The 13,815-nt window shown below is 35.1% G+C and overlaps 1 protein-coding gene across 1 annotated transcript in view; it reads left to right on the top strand.

The window, feature by feature from the left end:
- KIF14 (kinesin family member 14) overlaps window positions 1-13,815 on the top strand; it is a 28,899-nt gene that overhangs the window by 3,012 nt on the left and 12,072 nt on the right. Inside the window, exons 3-19 of the mRNA XM_049807115.1 lie at window positions 267-354; window positions 2,531-2,629; window positions 4,208-4,260; window positions 4,611-4,641; window positions 4,994-5,101; window positions 6,214-6,330; window positions 6,969-7,087; window positions 7,395-7,567; window positions 7,920-8,067; window positions 8,180-8,243; window positions 8,456-8,640; window positions 9,396-9,498; window positions 9,746-9,906; window positions 10,793-10,940; window positions 11,645-11,797; window positions 12,343-12,469; window positions 13,058-13,151. Of these exons, the coding sequence (XP_049663072.1) occupies window positions 267-354; window positions 2,531-2,629; window positions 4,208-4,260; window positions 4,611-4,641; window positions 4,994-5,101; window positions 6,214-6,330; window positions 6,969-7,087; window positions 7,395-7,567; window positions 7,920-8,067; window positions 8,180-8,243; window positions 8,456-8,640; window positions 9,396-9,498; window positions 9,746-9,906; window positions 10,793-10,940; window positions 11,645-11,797; window positions 12,343-12,469; window positions 13,058-13,151 (1,971 nt within the window). The remainder of the gene's footprint in view (window positions 1-266; window positions 355-2,530; window positions 2,630-4,207; window positions 4,261-4,610; window positions 4,642-4,993; window positions 5,102-6,213; window positions 6,331-6,968; window positions 7,088-7,394; window positions 7,568-7,919; window positions 8,068-8,179; window positions 8,244-8,455; window positions 8,641-9,395; window positions 9,499-9,745; window positions 9,907-10,792; window positions 10,941-11,644; window positions 11,798-12,342; window positions 12,470-13,057; window positions 13,152-13,815) is intronic.

Here is a 13,815-nt window from a genome sequence, read left to right as displayed (position 1 = left end):
ACAGCTTACTCTCCAGTTGCTGTAGGGTTTTAGTTTTACTTCCATCCAATGAAAAATAGGTTGAAAATGTATTAGAAAAGACCTCTGGACATTATCCTGTCCAACTCTCCACTCAAGCAAGCGCCAACTTAGATCAGGTTTATTTCTGTCGCTTATTACTTTTTTAACTTAGAAGCATGTGGCACTTCAACTTTAGAACTATACAATTATTAAAACTAGCTATAGACAGTTACAAAACTGAACTAGCAGTTTTTTTGTAAATACAGGATGATGGGATTTGATGAAGACCGCGGAATAATTCCAAGGCTTTGTGAAGATCTTTTCACTCAAATAGCACAAATGGACAAGCAACAGGTGATATGCTTATGCTATTGACCTTATATTGAGTTATGAGGAAACTGATGCATTTCAGTGTTTTGATACCTGTTTCATTCTTTCATTTTATACCTTAGTGCTGATCCATTTGTTAATGTCTGTATTCTTTTGTTGATTCAAATCTTACTTCTGTTCTGATTAACAGGGTTCCCTAAATAGTTAAAATCAACATTGTTTTGCTTCCCTAATGACGACTATGTAAAAAAGAAATATGGGCACGATTTTCTTGATGTGTCACCAGACTAGGATCTTTCCTCTATATAGCATGACTTACAAGATAATATTTATGTAAGGAAAGGTAAAAAGAAATTCTAGTGGGTTCCATACTTTCAGTGGAGGCATAAAAAATAGAACTTAAAAAATATGAATTTATCTAAACATTGTCACGTATCAAAGCAAAATACACTTTAATAGTATTCTAATTCTAGTATTCTAGCTCAGTATTCTTGCTAAAATTAAAAAAAAAAGAAAAAAATCAACTACTCCCACCTGGATTTTTTTTTAAGACTTCAAAATTTTCATTGTAAATAATGTTTTGTTTCCTTCTCTGTTTTGAGAATAGATCTTTATTCGTCCGTAACTCTATATGAAACAGTGGTCTTCTGAAAGGGGGTAGGAATGTTTCACCTGATCACAATGTATTTTGATTTGGATTCCTGTCCTATACCTATGGTACATGGATTTAAAAACAACGAAGTAGTAGTCCTTTACAGGGTATTTTAATGAAGGGTTACATTCTGTTTCTGCCCCAACTAATTGGTGTAGTAACGGTAAATTTAGAGAATCATAACTGGAGATGCAATTACCTTAAAGTCTTAAAATTTTTTTTAAACTACTCATTTCTTATCTTAAGAAGAAAAGCCTGAAATGGAGAATGCAGGTATGCAGGGGGTTGGGTTGTGGGAATCCTTCAGGTACATTTAGTTTTCTGTCTGACTGTTAAAGCTTTTCTAAGACTGAATTTCTGGAATGGAATCACTTTTGAGGAACCAGCTTGATTACAGTACAGTGCCTGAGATTTGAATTGTGCATCTAAAGCTTTCCGTGGTAATAACACAAATTATAATTTGTGGTTAGAAACTCTGAATGCCTTTGAAAATTGTGAAAAGGATTAGAAACTTATATTTCAGCTCTTTCTTGGGTAAGGAGTATCTGATGCAAAACATACCGGTGACAAAGGCTGTTCTTTGCATTCTTTTTCTCTATGTGTTTGTCCATGTCTGTAAGGATTGACTCACAGGTCAGTAGATGTTAACATTCAGTTAAGCTTATGCAGGCAAATTTTTCCATTTTTAAGTATTCCAAATTTCTTTATTGCTTTATATTTGCATTCTTGACTTTGAATCCTAATACCAGTGAACACATAATATTCTGATCCTATGGTAGATTTGATAGGCACTGAGAAATCTAAGAAGATTATTTATTACCGGATTTGGCTAGAGAGTATAACTTCAAAAAAAACCACAGAGATGCTAGATATGTTTGTTGTTCCTTTGCCTATGCATTGTGAATGAGTGATTCTGTTGCTGCAAATTGTCTCAAATCTTATATTTTTTACTTCAATGTTTGAGGTTTTTTTGCTACAATCTTCCTTGTCTCTTAAAGAAAATACCATTCTATTTAAGAAGGAAAAAAAAAATAAAAAAAATTACCTGGATGCCTTCAGAGGAAGGAGATGTGTTTTTGTGAAAGTTTGTTAGTTGTGTTTTTTTTGTTTTGTTTTGGTTTTTTTTTAAATTGCTCTAGGTAGAATCAAGGTTTATCTTTTCCTTCTGTTCCATGTCAGGATGTTGATAATGTGTCATGCTGTAGAAGCACAATCCCGAAGGGAATGAAACTAGTGCAGGTGCAAACAAAACTATGTTTTCATGTCCTAAAAACCCAACACTGAAGCTTCTGAGATGGATGTATATATGTTTTTTTTAAGCTTGATAGCTGTCATCTGGGAATGGCTGTGGAGGGAATTCCAATAAATGGTGTTCTTGGCAAAAGCAGATCCCTGGTTTAGGATATTGTTTTCTTGGAAAGTCACTTCAGTACAAATGCTTGTAACATTGAATAGCAGGATCTGGTAATCTAGGTTAATTTGGGAAACAAAGGATGCTGAAAATGTTTTGTGGACTATATTAATAACTCTTATTATTAATTTTATTAGATTTTGTATCATCTTGAAATGAGCTTTTTTGAAGTATACAATGAGAAAATTCATGATTTGCTTGTCTTTAAAGCTGAAAGTGGACAGAAGAAACAACCGGTAAGTTGCTCACAGAAAGAAGTATATGCATAATCTCAAAGTAGTGGCATTTATTCTGTAAACAAAAATGACAAGTGATCATTGTTTTGTTATCCATGTACCTTAGATTGTTGTGAATAATGGATTTCAAGTAAAAAAAAACAACTCACTATTTGACTTTAAGAAAAATGCTTGGCAATTCAGAAATGCTAAGCAAAAATCTCGCTGAAATAGAAACAAAGCAATTCAGTAGAACCTCAAAATTGTTAACATCTCTATCTGCAAATGAAGATGATCTTATCAGCCTTTATAAAAAATCTTTTAGAATATTATTAACTAAATCTCCAGATTATATTAAGTCTTTTGTGCAATATAATTTGAGTTATAATCTTGTAATTTAGATTGAGTTCTAAAATAGACAGGTGACAGTGTCAGGAGGCTTCCAATGGTGTTTGGGGGGGGAGCAAAAGTATTTGCCTAATTGTATTTGATCCAACAGTCTCCTCGGTTCTCAACACTACTGAAATGTCCATTCACTTTCTGAAAATATCTATTTATTGTTTATCTACTGGGATGCCTGTTTGCCGCTGACTCTACATATCTAACTGCAGTCCATAGTATATTAATGAAAAAATGTTAATGCTTGCAAAGGGAGAATTTTTCCCTACTTTGTTTGTCTGTGTATTTACATTGCCCAGCTACAGAAAACTACTACCATGCAAGAGCTTAATACCAAAATGGATAATATCTTTCCAATTCTTTCCGCTGGATTATTTACTACTTAGTGCTATGGGGCTGTCAGGAAGTTCCTTTTTTTTTTTTTCAGTTGGTTGGTTGTTTCCCAAGAACTTGGGGGGAGCAGAATTCAGTTGTCTGATTAACTAGTTAAGGATCACTAGTTAAACTAGTTCAGCTAGTTCTTAATGCTTGTGTGTTAGACTATGTAAAACCATAAAGAAATTTGTGTTAAGTAGGGGATGTAGGGGAGGAATTTATTACGTTTGATTTATTAAAAAAAAAAAAGTACTTTCTGTACTTTGACATATTGAACACTATACTGGCCACTTGTGTGTAAACTATGAGTATTAGTTTATGATAAAGAAGATACACTGCTTTCAACTTGCTGTTGAAATAAGTCCTTTATCCTAAGCTTGGGACTTGTGTGGACTAGTTATACAGAAGTAAAGAGTATACTGTCTTGTTTATAGTAGGAGTGCTTTCATCTGAGTTTTGTCAATGATTTTGAGCTAAGCTATTTAATTTGGAAGCATAATATATTTCTGTTGCACAAAAGGTTTGGTTTGTTTTTTTTTTTTTTTCTGATGTAAATGTCTTATATAAGATACATGTTCTTGCAGTTAGCTCTGTGAGCAGTAGCCTGGTACAGTCTGCTGTGATTTCTCAGGCAGCTGGAAAAATTCAGTTGTAGGTATTTTCCTGAAAATATCATTCTAGATGATTCATGCTAGGTTTTGTTTGATAAATGTCATACTAGATAGACTTTCTATTAATTTTAAGATATTCCTGAGTGCTAGGTCTAGCTAATGCACTCCTAATAATTTTTATTTTAATTAATTAATTTATTTTTATTCTCAACAGCTTCGTGTAAGAGAACATCCAGTGTTAGGTCCATATGTGGAAGGCCTGACAGTGTAAGTGTTAACTGTTCACAATTTAATAGGTATATGGTGTAATCCTGAAAGAGTGTGCCAATTATCTTGAGTCTCTGTGAAAGCTTGTGTACTCACCAGTAAATTAGGCAAGATCTTAGTGTTGCGTAGTTTTATGAAAATGCGTACCCATGTCTAGCTTGATTTGACACATTTCCTTTAGTGTATTGCTTTAGTGAAATAAGTGTGTGGGAGTCTCAAGACAACTGGAGCTTTCATGGTATGTTTGTATTTTGTCTGTAACTGAGGAAATGTTTCAGAATGCAGGCAGCAGGGAAAAATGTAGAAAGAAAATGGTCTGAACCCAAGCTTTTCTTTTTCTCTCACCTTAGGAATGTTGTCAGTTCTTACTCTGATATCCAGGTAAGAGTTTTTTTGTTTACTAAATGGAATGTAAATATTTCTACTTGTTCCTTTCTTCACTGCTGAAAACTAAATTCTGTGGATGGGAAGAAAATGCTTTACAGACTGTCCAGTGGTCTATGATATTTCAGTTGATATTGTAAAAGGCTAATGAAGACTAGCCCTATATAAGGGAGCTAAGTAGATGCATACAGGCAAGCGTCACTCTCTTCACATGGTTATCTCTTAAGTTTTAATTTGTCCCCTATAGAGTCATGATTTGTGTTAATCACTCTATTTGCAAACATTTTAATCTTCAGTTAACTACCCAAAGTAGGTTTTGGTTTCACATCCTGACTTTTATCTTTTACAGAGTTGGCTTGAACTAGGAAATAAGCAGAGAGCAACAGCTGCTACAGTAATGAATGACAAGAGCTCTAGATCTCATTCTGTCTTCACCCTTGTCATGACACAAACCAAGGTATTGCTGGGTTTTTTATATCTGTTCAAACCAGGTAGTAAAAAGTTATTTTGTGTGCGGCCTAGAAAACTGTTGTGAGAATATACTTGAAGATGAATAAAGCACAGGGCATTTTAACATGTCTTTCTTCACAGCAAAACTTGTTTTATTTTACATGCTTTGAGTAGTTTCTGATGTGTCTGTGCTACATATATTTATAGCAGCAATATAAATATGTCTAGACTGGCAGATCTGGGAGTAGTTCCAAGCTTCTGAGTGTGAGTTTTGAGATGTAACCAGAATCCTAATTGAGACCAGACCTATTTTCACACTGCTGCCAATACATCTTGGCTTCTAAGAAGGTTAAGCTATGCAAGGTGGATAGCTGTGCTAAGTTCCTGCAGGTGATGAGCTGGGACAATAGTAGGAGATGCAGTTTCTGCTCAGTTGTAACACAGTTCACAGCGTAAATGTTTCCTTACTTCAGGATGTCTTTCACCCATGTGTCTCCAGCATATAGGGACTACAACTCCTCACCTGATTTACAGATGTGGAACAGACAAAATGTGACTAAGTGAGATGAGCTTGAAAACAGAAGTGAAATAGGTAGAGCTCCTCAGAAGTCTACAGACTGTCAGTTTTCTCCATGCACAAATAACTTGTTGGTTCGGGGTTTTTTGTTGTTCTTGATTGTTTTTTTTGGCCCAGTTTCCTAATCTCCTTCCTTCTTCCACTCATGGTTCTCACCACTAGATTATTTCTGTTCTCTATCGGAACTAGTCCTGAGACTTTTCCACTGACTACTTAGCTGATCTTCATTGGTCTGAGTCAGTAACAGCTTAAGATTTCCATGGTTATTGGATAGCCACAGTAGTCAAACTTCAGATCCAAACCCCTAGTTTGCTAATCTGTTATGTTTGCTTATATGGTTATTCAATGGCAAACAATTGATACTATGGTTAAAAGTCTGAATTTAGTCTCCTTCAAGGGATGTACATGAAGGTAGCTTGTCAAAAAGTAAATGGAAGTGTAGATTTTTTTTCATGTATTTAAAGTGAACAGCTTGTTAGATTTCTGCTTGGCCTTGGCCTTTTTATTTTGGTTTGAATGCAAACAGCTCCCTTTTTTTCCAGGTAAAACTTGTGGATGAAGAACAATGTGATCATAGGCTTACCAGTCACATAAATCTAATTGATCTAGCTGGCAGTGAATGCTGCTCAACAGCTCAGACCACTGGAGAAAGGCTGAAGGTAAACCAAGACTGGAAATCTGTGGAAAAGGACAGACTCTAAAGAATACCCCTAAACTCCAAAGCATCCTCATCTACCAGGACTCTTGGGCAGGAACTATAGTTATAAAAGGATATGTAGACTTTCTGCTTTTAAGTATTGCATAGCATTTTGCTAATGAGGTTGGGTGGCCCTAAGAAACTGTTTTGACTGTGCAGTATGGCAGGCCAGATCTTGCTTAGGACAGCACTCCCCACACTATGCAGGCCTAATGATCCTTTAGAAGGAATGAGGAAAAACTGTCCACATGACTTTCCAAATAATGAATTGGATATTGCATGGAGTTGGGGCTTGCCACTTTTTGGGGGGGTTTAAGTAAATAGAGTTTCTTATAAGAGACTTTCTTTGAGGCTGCCTTCATAAGTTTGATGATTCTTAACACTTCTTACTTTAAAGCCAGGGTCTCTGTTCTTTTCAAATGAACATCTTCTAGGATACTCTGGCAGCTTATTGTTGTTTTTTAACATCAGTGGTGACATTTACTATGTTACGGCTGTACCATACGTTGAATAAGCACAATTAAATCAACAGTACAGTCGATAACATCACAGAAGAAAATACAACTGTATTATAATTATTTTTATTTTTGTTTTATGTAGGAGGGTGTGAGTATCAATAAATCACTGTTAACCCTTGGAAAGGTTATTTCTGCACTGTCTAAACAATCTCAAAATGGAAAGAAAACTTTCATTCCTTACCGGGAATCTGTCCTTACTTGGTATGTATGCTTCAGGATTTTTTTATATAGAAGTAAAATCTTTTTCATCCTCTTCTGTTCATGAGGCATCACTTCCCCTCCTTCCCTCCCTTTCTCTCAAATGTCCTATGGAGGGAAGAAATTAGTGTGTTGCATCAGGTAAAGGACAAACAGGACTTTGGTTTGTATTTTAGGTAGCTAACAATCACTCCCAAATAAGTAGCAAGACCCTAGGTGTTTTGTATTTAATCTGTTGAGATTGAGAAGTTTTAATTTTTCTTTAAATGTGGTGGCCAGGGATTGACTTCTACTCTCCTGTCAAATGAAGGTTGTTAAAGGAAAGTCTTGGTGGAAATTCACAAACTGCTATGATTGCTACAGTAAGTCCAGCTGCCAGCAGTATTGAAGAAACACTCAGCACTCTTCGGTATGCAAAACAAGCTTGTTCAATTATCAACACTGCTAAAGTAAATGAAGATGTGAATGCCAAGCTAATCAGAGGTGAGGTTGACTTCTGCAGTCTTGGAGGGTTTTTCATCTGCATGTGTGTTTAACTTACTGCTCTGTAAGAGTTGTTGTTACTGGTAGTCTATTGTGTTGACTGACTACTTGTCGACAAGGCTAATACAACCTAGGATATCTTCCTTTTAATATTATTCTTTTGTGAGCTGCTTTTTTTTGCCAAAGTTCAGATGATATCTTATGCTACACTTGAGAACATGGAATGGGGAAAGGTGTTTTATTTTTAATTAAATGACAGGATGAATTTTCTAGTATTGTACTGAAATGTCTAAACCCTATTTTGTCTTTGTTTTTTGTGCATACTGGCTTGTGTCTGGTTTGTCTAATGTAGAATTGAAAGCTGAAATTGAAAAACTGAAGGCAGCTCAGAAAAGCGCTCTGAACACTGATCCTGAAAAATACAGGTGTTATTTGCAGGAAATAACGTCTTTGAGGGTAAAATTGCACCAGCAGGAGAGGGACACAGCAGAAATGCAAAGGTTGGGCAGTCGTTAATGTTTTACTTCAAAATAGAAATGGTAAAATTTACATGTTGTAATTTTTCTCCTTTTCTCCTAATCTGTTGTGTTATTTTCCTCTCAATATATTAAGAGCCTGGAAAGAAAAATTTGAACAAGCAGAAAAAAGGAAATTAGAAGATATAAAAGAATTGCAGGTACGTTTTCTTTCTCCACTTCACTTTCCTATAGGAGATAGTACAGAAAACAAAACATCAGCAAGCCTTGCAGCAGAATTAGTAGTTGTAAGATTTGGTTTCCTTAATGCTATTCTTTTAAGAGACCACTGTGATGACTTAGAAAAATTTAATAGAGATACTTGAACACACAAAGTAAATTGTTTATTTATACAGAGCTATCTTTTATCTAGAAAGCAGGAATAGCATTCAAAATGGACAATCATTTACCAAACCTTGTCAATCTCAATGAAGATCCTCAGCTTTCTGAGGTCCTGTTGTATATGATCAAAGAAGGAGAAACTACAGTTGGAAGGTATACACCAAATTCGAAACATGATATCCAGCTTTCCGGAGTGCTAATTGCTGATGACCATTGGTATGTAGTGTTTTTATACTTTAAGTGAGAGCAGGAAATATTTCTTCTCACCCTTCCCTTTCTTTTGGAGTCACTCTTCCTTTTGGCAGTAACAAAATATGGTTTTCTATCCAGGAAAATACTATTTAGGCATAATATTTGTACTGCTCAATGATTAAAGTAATGTCCTTCTGTTCCCTCCAGAAATCTGTTAACCAAGGAGTTTTAATTTCTTTGTTAATTTGATTCATGTAGCAAAGTTTTCTATTTGTGCAGAAGTGCTGGATAAGGACCTGATAAAATGATAATGTGTGATAACTATTACATGAAGTTCAATGGAAAAGTGAAATGCCTTGACAGTTCTTACTTAAAACTAAAAATAGAGAGCAACTTGGCCATATTGCAGAAATATTATTTAAAGTGTATTCTATGCAACTGATCCCAGACAAGCTGCTATAAGAAACTTAACTAATCAGTTACTGAAAACATGAAAATGTGGGTTTGTTGGGAAATCAGCATTATCAAAGAAATGCTCAGATGACAGGGTATTGTAATTGTTTGGCAGCAGATTCTTCTTAGATTTAAATATCGATTCTCTTCCAAAATATAGATTGTCACTCATTAATTATGTATGTTGTAACCAAATAGTATGAAGACAATCCGCATCTGGAAAAACAATAACAGGACACTATCTAAAGCATGAGTTTTAGTCTATAACAAACATAATTTGCAATTAACATGAGCTTACTGATATTGCAAATGTTTCTTGTTTTCAGTGTTATAAAAAATACTGTTGGCAAAGTGAGTATTATTCCACTGAGAGAAGCAAAGACATACGTAAATGGGAAATGCATTTTAGACCCAACAGTTCTGCATCATGTAAGTAATTGTTTTGGTAATAGTAATATGTGTATGTGTGGATTTCTTTGCTTTGTTAATATTACAACTTCAGACTGAAGGTTTTCTCAGAAGGCTCTGAAACTGTAAATATTTGTCTCTTCCTCTTTGATTTCTAGCCCCACCTGTTATGTTATAAGCACTGTAAATTTGTCTATGAGCCTGAAAGTTATAGAACAAACTTTCTCTCCCCCCCCCCCCCCCCCCCCCCGCCCCGCTTTCCAAATAGGGTGACCGAGTGATCCTTGGGGGAGACCATTATTTCAGGTTTAATCATCCAGTAGAAGTTCAGAAAATTAAAAGGTCATCTTGTGGGACTATGTTTCTGTATGATAGTCCAAAAGATTTTGAATTTGCGAAGAATGAGCTTCTTATTGCACAGAGGACACAGTAAGTATTATATTTTGTTCTAAAAACAAATTCAGTTGTTAATGCAACCGTGCAATAAGTTTAAGAAATAAGAAACTAAAGATCATTAATTATTTCACAATAAGGAAAAGTTGGAAAATAGCAAGGTTATTGTTAACTCAATTTATAATGGAAATGAAGTCCCAGACTTGCTGAAATGAATGTATACCTGTAAGAGGTGATCACCACAATCTAGTCTGGTTGTCAAGAATGTAGACCACTATTAAAGAAACACTGAGCTCCAGAGACCCTCAAGGTAGTGTATTTCTTCAGTTTCATTTCTCTCCAAGCACATAATGAGTCTGAAATTGACTTTTGATGTTTTAGAGATATTTAAACCCTGAAAAGCAACTGTCTTAGGAAAATCAAGAAGAACCCAAAGTTACAAACTTGGTCTTCTGTGATGGTGGAGAACTTGAGAGACAGTGAAGCATTACTTGTGCTTGCTTTGTTCCTGGGAGTTATTAAACTGCAAGACTCATTGACTTAAAATTTACTTTTCTGCATCTTAACATGATTTACTGAGTTTCTATTATGGTTCTTAAATTTTGTGAAAGGTACATAATAAAATAAAAATGGAAATCAAGTGGACTTTAAAAATTTGGAATGTCTTCCATCTTTACCAGTGTCTACATTTTCCCTATGAAATAGAAAATATCTAGGTAAAGTATAAAAGTTTTTCAGAAAAAAAACCCCCAAAACCAACAAAAAACCAAAAAAAACCCAACCCCCAAACCAACTGAAAGAACCCCTCATATTTTTTACTGTTAAAATTAGAGGGTCCTGCCATGATAGAAGAGATTATAACCTCTATGCAGTCTATAAGATTAAAGACAGCATTCTAAACATATGATACTTCCACTTGTAGGCTTGTATCCGAAATTGAAGAGGCACGACTCAAAGCCAAGGAAGAAATGATGCAAAGTGTCCAAATTGCGAAAGAGATGGTTCAGCAAGAACTGACCTCACAAAAAGAAGTTTATGAAAGCAAAATAAGATCACTGGAAGCAGAGGTGGTAAGCTGTTGTTGCGTGATTCATGAAACTTATCAATAAAATAAAACAGAAGCTGTTGTATTGCGTTTCTATTTGTTTGGTTTTTGTTTGGGGTTTTCCTATTTTTTGTCTTGTATACTATAACAGTGTCTTAGGGAATGCTAAGCCTCATTCTTCTTTAAAAAAAGTCAGCCTTACTAACACAAGAAGCTGTAAAGCAGGTATCCCCTTCAGAATTATTCTAGGTATTTTGGTTTGTAGAATTAGTCAGGAACTAAAATGTTAATCCAGTGTGAATTTGATGGGAGGGTAACTTATATGTGAAGAAAAATCCCTACCAAATCTAACTTATTTTATGAGACTGTTAAATTACTACAGTGTTTTAGTTAATGGCTTTTTTTTTTTCTTCCAAGTTTGCATGCTACTTTGTTAGTCTTTTCAATACTTTTACAATATGCAGAAGTTGACATAGACTAGTACATCATGGTAAAACAATAATAATGATGGAGTATCTTATTTCTTAAATGTGCTATAGATGACGTAACATGATGCTTGTCAACTGGGATGTAACCTTTCATTGATGACACTGGGCTGAGTAGTCCATGGGGGCTGCATTGTTTTAAATGTGTTGAAGAGAAAATAAACCTGAATATCTGCCTAAGGGATGGGTCAGAAATGCTGTAGAAGTGGCATACCTCCTCTCATCTGTCCTTTTTATATATTAGAGAGAAGAATCTCGTAAGAAGCAAATCCAAGAACTGAATAACCAAAAAGCTGCAACTAAAATACAGGAGCTAGAAAAGGCAAAGCAAAACCTTGAGCTAGAACTGCAGTTCAGTAAGAAGCGTTTAGAAATGGAGACCTTGGCTACCAAGCAGGTAATTTTTTTATTTTTATTTTTTTTTAAAAAAAAGCTTTTTAGGTGATAAACTGTGTTTCGTTTGAGTTTTTTTTTACATACATCATTGTAAATGAAATGTTTCTGAAGATTTTTTTTCTTCTGCATGATTTTATGCAAAAGAAAAGATGTTTTGTTTACACTCTGGGTATGATACTGTATTAAATTTGGGGATAAACTAATGCTGACCTTATTTCTTATGGCTTCAGGGATTAATATAAGTAATGACTGTTTTTTGGCTGGTGTTCATATATATATCTGACCGCTGCAACAAATATGACTTAATTTTTTTTAAGTTTTCTTTTTAATTCCAGTATTTTTTTAAGCATAACAATATCTAAGCAAAACCAGAAAACTCTGAGTTTGAAGATGAAGGGTTCCATATTCATATAGCAGATGTCCAATATAAACTTTATTCTGCTCTGAGAGTCTTTAAAATGACAGCAACAAGAAATTGTGCTTCAATAAACAGCATTAAGAGGTTATTTATTTATTTATTTATTTATTTTTAATCCCTCCTCCAAGGCTCTAGAAGATCATACGTTTCATCATGCAAAGATACTTGAAGCTCTGGAAGCTGAGAAGCAGAAGATTGCCGAAGAAATACACATGCTTCAGAAGAATCGTGGAAGTGGGAATAAAACTATGACTAGTATGTATATATATAATGTTGCAAAGGTAATGCTGACTTCTCTTTTTCTCGGTGGGCTTGGATTTAGTGGATGTGGATCCAGGAGCTTTTCCTCTAATGCTTCTCTAATGATCCTAAATGAGAAAAGCCCTTTGGCTGCTGTGAACCTTTCTGTTTGTAAGCTGTACATATCAGACTGTGCTAAAAGGTGTTTTAATCACACTAGGGGTGGTTCGGTGGATATGTATGTAGTCTGTATTTACCCTGATTACTTAAGTAGTCCTTCCCCCTTCTAGCTGAACTGGTTGGGCATTAATTGGGGAAACTGGAGTAACAGAAATGATTCTGTTTAACTTCCTTTCTCAGATTAATATATAGTGTCTGGTGTTATGCCTCTATTTCTGAAATACCCTTTATCTGACCTTTTATAAAGGGTTATCTTGGCTGGGAGGGTCATTTTTTCCCAATGTATTGGGAATTCACAGAACTGTTGGTAGCTAAATTCCGTTCCACATTTGGTTGTCATTTCTTTTTTGCATTTTTTTCTAACCCTACAGTTGTTGCCTCACACTAATCCACTTAATCATTATGTGCTATATTCTTTATTAGTTCCACTTAACTGGAATTCTCTGAAGCTATCTGTGATGATCAAAGAGGCCAACACCATTAGTAATGAATTAGGGAAAAACACTGTTTTCTGCAGGTGAGTATCTGAGTTAGTTAATTGTAAGGGGTTATTTATATAATTGGGGTGTGGATTCTGGATGTGCAGGGAGCTGTTTGTTTTTCTTTTGACAGTTTTGTTAAATTGAAGATGATAAATCACTTTTGCAAACTAGGTTTAGTTAAGTGTGTAGTTTAGCCTTGTTAGTTTGAAATGTGAATTTCAAATTTGAATTTTAGATTAGGACTTTAAAGGTATGTCTACAGACAATTAATTTTGCATTGAGTGTGCTTTGGAGGTGAATCTGCTGATGCCCATGTCCATCCTGCTTTGGTTCATATATTAAAGTGGTCCTAAACCACATTAACTGCATTACTTTTGGACAGAACTAAACTGGGGAATGTGTGCCAGCCACTAGAGTGTGTTCAGTTCACAGGACCACAGCACAGGTAGTTCAAAGTAAAAACCTCAGAACATAGTTATAGTGGGTATCGAGTGTTTGGGACCAGTTGTTTCACTCCACAGGTCTCTTGCTATGCCATGCTACTTGTTAGTCGGAGATTAAGAATGTTCTAGAAGTTAACCCATATATTGGTCAGGTGTTCTTTGTGTGAGCACAGATACATTAGTGCAGAGAAAACTGTATCATTTTAAAAAAAAAAAAGCTACAGTAAATGCAGATAAGCTAGGACTTCCTAGTAGG

This window comes from Accipiter gentilis, chromosome 8 (assembly GCF_929443795.1).
Source record: "Accipiter gentilis chromosome 8, bAccGen1.1, whole genome shotgun sequence".
NCBI lineage: Eukaryota > Metazoa > Chordata > Aves > Accipitriformes > Accipitridae > Astur > Astur gentilis.
This window is presented reverse-complemented; position numbering and strand designations above follow the sequence as displayed.